The 11,015-nt window shown below is 54.2% G+C and overlaps 1 protein-coding gene across 1 annotated transcript; it reads right to left on the reverse strand.

Annotated features, from left to right (window-relative positions):
* Window positions 1-9,152: 9,152 nt before the first annotated feature.
* Window positions 9,153-9,971, reverse strand: AHSP (alpha hemoglobin stabilizing protein). Its single transcript, XM_054714192.1, has 3 exons — window positions 9,950-9,971; window positions 9,703-9,781; window positions 9,153-9,488 (listed from the first exon to the last, which is right to left on the reverse strand). Exons 2-3 carry the CDS (start codon window positions 9,775-9,777, stop codon window positions 9,285-9,287), a joined length of 279 nt encoding a protein of 92 aa, XP_054570167.1. The 5' UTR covers window positions 9,778-9,781; window positions 9,950-9,971; the 3' UTR covers window positions 9,153-9,284.
* Window positions 9,972-11,015: the final 1,044 nt, after the last annotated feature.

An 11,015-nucleotide genomic window follows, 5' to 3' on the forward strand; every position in this document is an offset into this window, starting at 1 on the left:
GGTGATGGTTCTGCACATCCAGGTAGGTGGCGCGATGGACTGGGCCTCCGACGGGCAGGCAGGGGATCGTAAGCTCCTAGGTCTGTTACTCTGTGTCTCTGTCACACTTTCAAATGAGAGGCTTGGCCGTTTGAGGTTCCTTCCTGCTCTGGCGTTCTACACAGAGCGCTAGAGGGGACGGGGCGCTCACTGCCTTACGTGCAGCCGATGTTTGTCAGTGTCTCCTTTATTTTTCTGTTTGTTTGTTTTTAAGTATCTTCTTTGTACTGAGCCCAAAACTATCGCTTTAGCTGCCAGAGCCACCCTATCCCCCACCCTCAGACACCCAGTTTACAAGTGGGGACACAGCTTCAGGGAGGAAAAGGGATTTGCTAAGGTCAACAGTGAATGGCAGAGCCTGAGCTAGCCCTCTGGACTTGGCCTTCAGGAGCCTTCCTAACAAAATGAAAGAATTAAAAATAAAAATAGCTCTTTAGTGCCAAGCAGTATGCTAAGTGCTGTGTACCCACTGTGTCAGCTCTAGCAGGCAGGTCCGTTCATCCCAGTGTTACAGCTGAGGGAGCAGGCCCAGAGAGGCTGCGGTTTGGCCTAGGGTCACACAGCGAGGAGGTCCTGGAGCCCGGTCTGACTGCAGAGCTCCAGCCCCATGGGATGCCATCTCCTGTGCAGCATGGCACCTACTCAGATGTCAGCTCTAACCCACTTTGTCTGAGCAGCGTCTCAGAAAACCAATTTAAAAATTAAGCAGCAAACAGAAAATTCATTTGTGTGGGTGGTGGAGGGGCAGTTGGGTTGAAGCGCAACAGAATGGAGGCAGGATGCTCTCTCGGGATTTTCTAAGAAGGAGACCCAGCTTGTCAGCTGAGGCTGATGTGACAGAAATAACTGGGCTTGGGGAGGCTGGGGGCTCCTGGTAAATGTGGGGTCCCCCGAAAAAACACACCCAGCTACCTTGGGACCAGTCTGTGCCTCGCGGACACCGTGGCTGCAGCCACAGAGACCAGAGGGAGAGCTTCCCCCTGGGCTGGGGAATTAGATAGAGAACCTCCGTCTCTTCCCTGCCTTTAAACCCGCCCTCCCAGGCTCACGGAAGCTGGAGAAAGGCCACTGTTCCTGCTTCCCCAACCCCCTTCTCCAACTTAACATGGGGGAGGAGGAAGCAGAGCAGAAAAGCAGGTCGCAGGAAAGCCCACGCCCCACCCATGTTTACTGAGCACCGACTACGCCAGGTACTGTGCTGGGTGCTGAGGAAACAGTGAGATGAGCTTGCTTCCCTCCTGGACCTTACAGTTCAGTCGGGGAGACAGACATGAAACAGACAAAAGGAAAAATTGCAAACACCAATGGGTGCTGTGAACCCTGAGAAAGACACCTACTAAGAAGGGCTCCTGGTGGCTAACTGGACTCAAATTTTAAAAATAACAGAACCTAGCAGCAATTTCCACACAGGGGTCTCTCCTGTAAACTCCAAGGAAACCTGCATTGGACTGCCTGCCTGCACTGTGCTGCTGCCATCTGAGCCCTGGAATCCCATTTCAACCAACAGGACTGAGGTCTTCCCCACCCAGTTGGAGCTGGGCAGCTCCACACAGCTCTATCCTGGCCAATCAGGACAGTGCCTTTTGGGGCCGATCAAACTTGGAGTCCCCATTTGCATGAGGACAGACCAATCAGGGACTTCTGTCCTTACAAGCCAGCTCTGAGGAGGCACTTTCCCTTTCCACTGAGGACTGAGTCTCCCTGGCTGAGCCGAGACACTGAAGATGCCTCCCTCAAGTGGAGAGGAGCAGACCAGTACAGGCCAGAGCAGACTGGAATCAAGGGGAGCCGACCAGGACAGCAGGGAGCAGAGCACAGCTGTCCAGCCAGAGAGGGGCCTGGCTCCGGGCTGCCTCACAGTTACGCTGTTTCCACAGCCGTGCTGTGCCACAACTGAGCTGTTTGCACTGAATAAAGTCTCCTTCACCACACCCGACACTGGGGGTTCCTGTTGCTGTTGAAGGGGTGCCAACAACCGTCAGTTGACAGTGCTCTGCAGAAAACGGTCTAAGACACGGGAGCTAAAGGGAGGTCTTTAAGGAGGTGACCTGAGTTGAGCCCTCAGTGACTAGAAGTCAGGATGGACTAGGGGAGGAGCAACCTGAGCGGAGCGTAGAGCAGGCACAAAGGCCCTGAGGCACCGGAGTTTGGCACGTTCACAGAAAGACCAGCTATAACAGTGAACCAGGGACAGTGCGGGGAGGAAGGTACAACGGGGGATGGAGTGAGGAATTTATATTTGGTTTAAATGAACATTAGCCTCATCCCCTGAGAAACATGGCCCAATAGACACCCGTCTCTCTTTAATCTCCCCAGTCCCCAATGTAACCCGCCCACAAGCAGGAGCCAATGAGAGGACACGGAGCCCCTGGACGTCCTCCAGTAGGGCCCCCTCTCACCTTGCAGAGGACTAAGGCTCCCCGACAGCAGCGCTGGCTGACATCCTCGTGGCTGGTATTCTCACGCAGGAGTAAAGGCCCTCCCGCCGGGAATGAGTGGATTTGCACAGAGGAGTGGCTGGCTGCCAGGGCCTGCCTTGGAATTTCTTTGACAAAAGACTTTTTCAAATTCCCTTAAAATCTGGTCCTTGGCCTCCCAAGCCCTGGTCTCCTAATTAGGCAGGACACCCCAAGGCTCTTTGGGGCGTAAACCCCTAGACCCCTTCGCTGCTTTCTAGGTCCCCTTTAATGGGATTCCCACTATATACACTTGTTCTCTACTCTGACTATTACCTGAGTTATTTATTGAGATGTATGAGAAATCCAGGTAAACTCCAGAGCTACCTCGCAGAAGAAAAATGTATCTATCACGCTGGCATCTTACATAATAATAGACAAACATGTAAATTGACCATACCTCCACTACACCCACAGCCAATCAGAGTGAGTATGCAAATTAGAAGGCCAAAGATGGCGGCTGCACAGCTGCTCCAGGCGAGGAGTGCCACAGCAAAGACAAGACTGCAGACTCCGGAGTCTGCAGCAAAGATGAAAATGGCAGACTCCAGCCAGAGTCTGCAGCAAAGATGAAGAAGGCAGACTCTGGCTGGAGCGAAGGCCTGGGTCTCGGGTGCCAGAGGAAAACTGGTGCTGGAAGCCAAGGGAAGGAAGGCCTATTGCACGAATCTCTTCATGCAACGGGCCTCTAGTTAAGTTATATTTCACTTACTCAGTGTATGCCAAAATATAGAAAATTGGTAGAAGAGACAATTTAAATGGGTTACCAAAAAGACACTCAGAAATCAATCTCCCACGCATAGATTTATACTCAGAGGGAAAAATAGGCATTCAATTCTTGATTTACACCAGCCATTCATAAAAGTCTTCCATAGATAAGGGCCATCAATTTGCTCTCCGTCCTAGTGTAAGTCACACAGGCCTGCCTCCCATGGCCACGCAGCGGCGGGAGGGGGTTAATCCTGCCTGCGCCTTCGTTTTCTCACTTGTAAACAGAAAGGACAATAAAATCTGTGTCAGAGGGTTTTCCTGAAGATAATCTCTATATCATGGTCTCAGATTTGCTCCAGCCTGGCTGGGGCACAGGTGACAAGAATTAAAGGTACAAACAGCTGAGAAATCTAGACTTCTCAGCCCTGGCCACTGCTCCAGGTTTCTCTGAACTTCCTGTGTATCTCTGTGGGCTCCCACTTCCGCTGCCACTGCCATTGTTAAGCCTGACAGAGGAGCCCTAGCTTCTGCCCCTCCGGGCCCCCCACACTCTCTGGCTTATGCCTACCCTTCCTGGGTCGGGACTGCCCCACACCAGGCGTGGGATCCACTCCTTCATTCAAATAGTACTCCCTGACAGGCAATTGTTAAACCAAAAATACATTTCTCAAGTTATGAGCATGGATCAAAGTTTTATTTTAAATTTACAGGAAGGAAATCAGAAAAAAAAGAGAGAGAGAGAGAACTCAGGTACCATGAACGACCTTAGGAAGCGGTCTTATAGCCACAGTGCTGTCCCACAGAACTTACTGTGGGAACGCTCACGCACGGTCCCATACAGAGGCCACCCGCCACGCTGGGCTAGTGGGCGTTTGGAATGAGGCTGTGTGGCTGAGGACATGATTTTTAAATGTTATTAGACTCGCCGGTAAATGTAAACAGCCACCTGTGGCTGGCGAGTCCCGTATTGGACAGAGCAGGGCTGGCAGGTCATTTTAGTCCACGTACAACTCAATTTTCTCAGCCTGGAGCGGGGGTACAGACGGAGGGAGAGAGAAGAGGGACAGCCGACTGCACCAAATGTGACTCGGGAGTCACGCGGGGGGCGGGGTCAGAGGATCGGGTGGGCCCAGCTCATGCCCCCCCCCCGCCACCCCCCACCCCCGCCCCTGCCCACCCCGCTCCGGCGGAGCTGGAAGTAGGCGGCGGGTGTGGGCCGAGCGATGCTGGCTGCGGAGTTTCCCAGCGCCCCCTGGAGGCTGGACCGGAGGTGGAGCGCCCCCGGGGGGGGGAGGGGCTGGGCGTGGCGGGGGTAGGAGGGGCGGGGCCTGAGGCTTAAGCTGACCTCGGGAGGCCTCCAGAGCCCTTGATTTCGGGGTCCCCAAGGCCCGACTCCACACACCCTCAGCCTCGATTTTACAAAGATTTTTCCTGGGAGGTGGCGTACTTTGGTTTTGTTTCTTTTTTTAAATATAAAACCTACTTATTGCTTTTTTCTAATTACTAAATTGGCACGTGCCAACCTCCGATTCAGAGAAAACCTGAAGGTATAAATAGGAGAGAAAAAAACCACCGGAAATCCCATCCCCCGCCCCAGCACCCGGAACCATGTGGGCGTCACAAATGAATGTTTCTGAAGATGCATCTCTGTGTACATCCTGTAGAATAGCCTCTGATATATGATTTTCTTATTAAAAAAAAAAAAAAAAAACAGCAAGGGAGGCATGACCTCACCGGCTCCTCACAGCAGCGGAGACCGCGTGCGGGACTTGCCCATGATGCACCCTGACTCCTAACCACCCCTCCCCCCATAGTCTTACACCCCCTTTTCAGATGAGAACAAACACTGAGACTCAGAGAAGCAAGGCTCTACCTCATCCTGCCTCTGTTTGAACCTGCCTTTGCCAGTGGAGCTGTGTGACCATGGGCAAGGTACTAGACCTCTCTGGGCCTGTTTCGTCCCCATCAAGCACAGAGAAGCACCTGCAGCCGCCGCGGTGGGGTGAGGACAGATGTCACGACGGGTGAAGGCCAGGCGGTGCCGGTGCTCTCGTGATTAACTTGCCTGAGGCCCCTGACAGCAGCAGGACGCTGCCAGGCTTCCTCAAAACCCCCCATTTCCCACCACATCATAGGCAGCTGGCCAGTGGAGAGAGGCCGGCTTGGCTGGCTTGGCTGGAGGCCAGCCCCTTGGTCCCTGCTGCCCCCTGGTGGCCCACTCTGGCCCCAGCGCCTGCCCCTGTTCCAGTAGGTCCCGTCCCAGGACCAGGGGGAGGAAAACTAGGCTGGGAATCCCCACCCATGCGACCCACCCTGTCTTTGGTGTCTGCGTTCTCCCCACCCTCTCCAGCACCTGGTGAAAGGGCTTGGCTGACATGCATTAGGAGCTCCCGGTGCTCCGAGGACCAGCTGTGTGACCAGGGCCCCGTCATGTAGCCTCTCTGAGCTTGCTTCTTCATGGCGGTAGATTAACAAAGCAGGGAAATCTCAGGGATTGGCTAAAAAGCAAATTTAAGAGACATGCTTATTGTACATTGGTAGGTGCAGGATGGCTACATTTGACATTTACAGTAAACAGAGCTGGTATATGCACAACAAGATAAAATGAATTTTGGCTCATGAGGGTGGTTGCGTCTCTGAGACAAAGATTACTCCTCTGCTATATCCCAGGTGTGTTAACCTAGACACACAAGAACAATGGACAAGGCTTACTTAAGGCAAAGTTAACCTTTTACTAAGGATGCCATAGGCCTGGGGTGTTACTACCCACCATGACCTTCCCAGTTACAAATGTATAATCAGATCATCCTGTGTATTTAATTTCAGTCACTGAGCTTGTCAGGCCTGCCACGGAGCCCCCTAAGCTTGCCAGGCTTGCTCCATTGCCCCCTTCTCACTCACAGCAGAGACCCCGGGAGGTGCCCAATGCCCCGATGAAAAGCTAAACCCAAGAAGGTAGTTGGACAGCCTTGCTTCCGTGTCTGTATAATGAACACAGAAACGCTACCGCGGTGTGGTAGGGCGGGAAGCAGTGACTGCCTCGCCCAGGTCCCAGAGGGGGCTCACCACCTCCTCGTCTCCCCGAGAAGACAAGGTTCTTGATTTCATCAGATTCAAAACACTCCACACCTGACTGCTCTCACATTTCCTTTATTACTCTCACTATAAGACATTAACATGAGTTACCATCTTCATATAACCTTGAAAGTTTTCTTTAAAATGCATGGGATTTGGTCACAAACACTGCTGGTACCAGTTAGCGCTTCGTGGCAGGCAGGGGGTGCAGCATCCTGTTGGCTGAACTCCTGCTCTTGAACACAGAGCACAGAGCAGGCTCCGTCTTGCCGACTGTGGACGTCTCTAACTATAATTGCATCCTTAGCGTGGACGGCCTTAGCGGGCTCCAGAGAAGACAAGGCAGACTGCACTTGCCAGAGTTTGAATCTGCAGATGGCAGAGTTTGAATCTGCAGATGGCAGAGCAGAGCCCAAACCCATCGTCAGATGATGAGACAGGCTCTGTGCTACTTTCAGAGGCAGCCTGGCCCTCTCCATTGAAGAATGTGCTGGACCAGCCTCTGTAACAAGCTGTGTTTTGATTAAGTGGTGGCTTGAGATAGAGATGGAGGTGGAGGTGGAGGTGGAGGTGGAGGTGGAGGTGGAGGTGGAGATAAAGGTGGAGGTGGAGGTGGAGGTGGAGATGGAGATGGAGATGGAGATGGAGGTGGAGGTGGAGATAAAGGTGGAGGTGGAGGTGGAGGTGGAGATAAAGATGGAGGTGGAGGTGGAGATGGAGGTGGAGGTGGAGGTGGAGGTGGAAGTGGAGGTGGAGGTGGAGATAAAGATGGAGGTGGAGATGGAGGTGGAGGTGGAGGTGGAGGTGGAGGTGGAGGTGGAGGTGGAGATGGAGGTGGAGGTGGAGGTGGAGGTGGAGATAAAGATGGAGCTGGAGGTGGAGGTGGAAGTGGAGGTGGAGGTGGAGGTGGAGGTGGAGGTGGAGGTGGAGGTGGAGGTGGAGGTGGAGGTGGAGGTGGAGGTGGAGATAAAGATGGAGGTGGAGATGGAGGTGGAGGTGGAAGTGGAGATAAAGATGGAGGTGGAGGTGGAGGTGGAAGTGGAGGTGGAGGTGGAGGTGGAGGTGGAGGTGGAGGTGGAGGTGGAGGTGGAGGTGGAGGTGGAGATGGAGGTGGAGATAAAGATGGAGGTGGAGGTGGAGGTGGAGGTGGAGGTGGAGATAAAGATGGAGGTGGAGGTGGAGGTGGAGGTGGAGGTGGAGGTGGAGGTGGAGGTGGAGGTGGAGATAAAGATGGAGGTGGAGGTGGAGGTGGAGGTGGAGATAAAGATGGAGGTGGAGGTGGAGGTGGAGGTGGAGATGGAGGTGGAGGTGGAGGTGGAGGTGGAGGTGGAGGTGGAGGTGGAAGTGGAGGTGGAGGTGGAGATAAAGATGGAGGTGGAGGTGGAGATGGAGATGGAGATGGAGGTGGAGATGGAGATGGAGATGGAGATGGAGAGGTGGGGGGGAGATGTGAGAAGCATCCATCTGCTGTCTCCTGCACACCCCCTACGGGGGATGGAACCTGCAGCAACCTGGGCATGTGCCCTGACTGGGAACCCAGCAGGTAATCTTTTGATGCAGGGGATGACACTCCAATCTACTGAGCCACCCGGCCAGGACGATCTAGTACTTTTTACATATAGTTCCTTGGTCTCTCTGCTCCACCCAGGCACAGTAGTCCAGGCCTTTTTGCAAAGATGTTATGACTACTGACCCACCTGAACAGGCCCTGGATCCCCATTAGTGGGCGAGATTACCTGAGGGGTGGGGGAGGGCGCTGAGGGGGGACCTGGCCTCCTCTCAAGCCACAGACCACGCCTCAGAGGAGCTCGCTTCCTGCTTCCCTGGAAGGCCCCTGTTCTCTGCTGGGTCTGGGGTCTCCTCACACCCCAAGATTGGAAGGATGGTTGGGGGCACTGAGCTAGTTCCCTTTGGACCAGGCTACAGAGACTCAAAAGCCAAAAGTGAGAGGTGGGAGGGCACAGATCCGAAATGAAGGCTGGTGTTAGTCGGGATGCGAACAAAACCCTCTCCGCGCCAGACCTCTCCCGCTTTGGAGACAACACGCACAGCATCTGATTGGTGCGTCCCGCCCCTCCCGCCAGCCTCGCTCCACCCCCACCCCCATCCCCATCCCCATCCCGCCCGGCGCCTCCCCTGCGCCGCGTGGCTTCCCTCAGACCTTGCACAGCCAGCTCGTCCCTCCTCGTAAATCTAGCAGCTTTGTTACGTTTTTTAAAACCCGTGAGCCTGGGCTGGCCCCGGTTCCACCCCAGAGCCCTAAGTAAGGAAGCTTAGGGTCTGGGGGTCAAAGAGAAAGGGTGTCTAGTCCGGGGAATGACCGGAGAAGGTTGGGGCTGCAGGGAAGGGGGCAGGAATATCTGCCTCCAATCCCGGGCTCTGGGCTGAGGAAGGATAAAGCCAAAGGTTTTCCCCCTGAAAAACAAGGGGCGTATTAAACACTTCCCAGGATCCCTTCCAACTCTTAAGTGACAGCAAGACTCCAGGGGAGGGTTGTGTGGTCTTTAGGGGCAGAGGATCCCAGAACTTGGCTGGAGCTGGGATTGAGGGCAGGAGAACGGGGAGGACTCTTGCTTGGTTCCACCCAGCACCGAGTGAACAAGACCTGGAGACCTCCAGCCGCTGTCTCCCAGGCGAGCACGTCACAGGGCCACCTTTTCCCGGGAATTTCTATCTCCCTCTTTTTTCAACCACCCCTCCCCCAGCACTTTCTCTTTCCTGTCTGTCTCCCTGGCCCCTCTTTCAGGCGATTTTAGTGCTTGCCAGCGGTGACTGTTAAATCTCCAAGATCATATCTAGGAAGCAGGACGGAAGGAAAAGAGACCACGGAAGGAGAGCCGGGGGGACCAGCCAAGCCAGTGTCGTCTTTATTGAGGTGTCCGGGCAGAGGGACACCAGAGGAGCAGACCTGAGGACCGAAGAGCGCAGGCAGGAACAAGGGTTTCCTGGCGCCGCAGGCCTGGGTCTCCGGGCTAGGAGAGCGGCAGCGGGTGACGGGGGTGCTCACAAGGACTTCAGGAAGTCCCTGTATTTGGCCAGGAACGGGACGGACAGAGCGTTCAGCTCTTGCCGCAGTTCCTCCAGGGCCTGGGCCTGCTCTTGCTGCTCCCCGGTCATCTGCTGCCTGTAGTAGTTGACGTAGAAGTTCACCCAGTCGTTCACAATGGTCACCATGGCTTCCTCAGAGACGGGAGGCTCAGTGAAGACCTGGGGGAGGGGGGAGAGGGGTCAGCAATGTGAGTCAGGAACAACCCACACACTCTGACGTCCTCTTTTCTCAGATTTGCATTCCCTTGTCTCTGGTTGTTTCCATCAGCTCCGCCGCTACCCTCCCAGCTCCAAATTATTCTCCCTGCCCTGCCCTCCCCGACCCCTCAACACACCAGGCCTGCCCTTGGAAACAATACTTGGGCTTGCTTACCTGCTGATTCAGGAGAGCATTAAATTCCTTCATTCCTGCGGAAATGAGATCTTTATTGGCCTGAAGAAGCGCCATCTGCCTGCTTAGAGAAGGAAATTGTAAGTATCCTTTTCCCTCCTCCCTGGGTATTGCCCCCAAGACCCTCACTTCTCTCCGAGATTCCTGGTGCCCTGCAGGGCCGCCTCCCCTCCGGGACCTTGCAAATCCTGCCCTGCCCTGAAGTCACGTTTCTCCCAGGTTGGCTCACTTGAGGTCCAGGAGTGCTGTTATGTGTCACCCACACTTTCAGGCTACTGTGTCCCTCTGCGCCAAGCTAGGTGCAGGCAAGGAGTCCAGTGTCAGCCTAAGAAGGGAACGCCCTGCATCTAGACCCTGAGGGAGGGTGATAGGTCGGCCCGGGGAGGGGAAGGAGGGCGAGGCTTCCCTGAGGTTAGAAAGATAGCAAGGCCACAGACCCAGATAAGGGAGACCCAGAACCCCCAGCCGGGGCCAGGGCCTTGCCTTCCGCCCACATCCCAGTGTCCAGGCTCCAGATGCTAACAACACTAACATCAACTGCCCGGCACCCTGGGACAGGGCAGGCCTTTCAAGTCATCGCTACAACGTGACGGCAGTTTTCTCCTGATCCATAGATGACACATGAACAGCAGCTTACGTTATATTTCTCCCTGATGCCAGGCACTGTTTCAAGCATCTGTTAAAGGTTTGTCCTCAGGTAGGCAGGTACCAGTAATGTCACAATTGGCAGGTGAGCCACATGTAAGAGGTGGGGACTGGACTCCACCGGACTGTGCTCTGTAAGAGTGGAGACACAGTTGTCCTGTTCTCTGACATGTCACTAGGTACTCAAAGCAGAAATACTCGTTTCGTCTTTTAAAATATTTTCCATTTTTACTAGCCGTTTTCAAATTTCAAACCACCACGTACGGCCTGAGATTAAGTGAAACCTTACCAGAATGTACCCTGAAAAAGGGGATTATTTTTGCTCCCTCCCTCTACAAAGTAGCCAGCATTAAAGACATGTGCGGCCGAAACCGGTTTGGCTCAGTGGATGGAGCACCGGTCTGCGGACTGAAAGGTCCTAGGTTCGATTCCGGTCAAGGGCATGTATGTTGGTTGCGGGCACATCCCCGATGGGGGGGTGTGCAGGAGGCAGCTGATCGATGTTTCTCTCTCATCGATGTTTCTAGCTCTCTATCCCTCTCCCTTCCTCTCTGTAAAAAATCAATAAAATATATTTTTAAAAAAAGACGTGTGCGTTTCCCGTGACATCTTTCTGCATTCCAAACCCAGCATGCATACTTCCTAGGTAC

The sequence above is a fragment of the Eptesicus fuscus genome, chromosome 4 (assembly GCF_027574615.1).
Source record: "Eptesicus fuscus isolate TK198812 chromosome 4, DD_ASM_mEF_20220401, whole genome shotgun sequence".
In the NCBI taxonomy this organism is placed as follows: domain Eukaryota; kingdom Metazoa; phylum Chordata; class Mammalia; order Chiroptera; family Vespertilionidae; genus Eptesicus; species Eptesicus fuscus.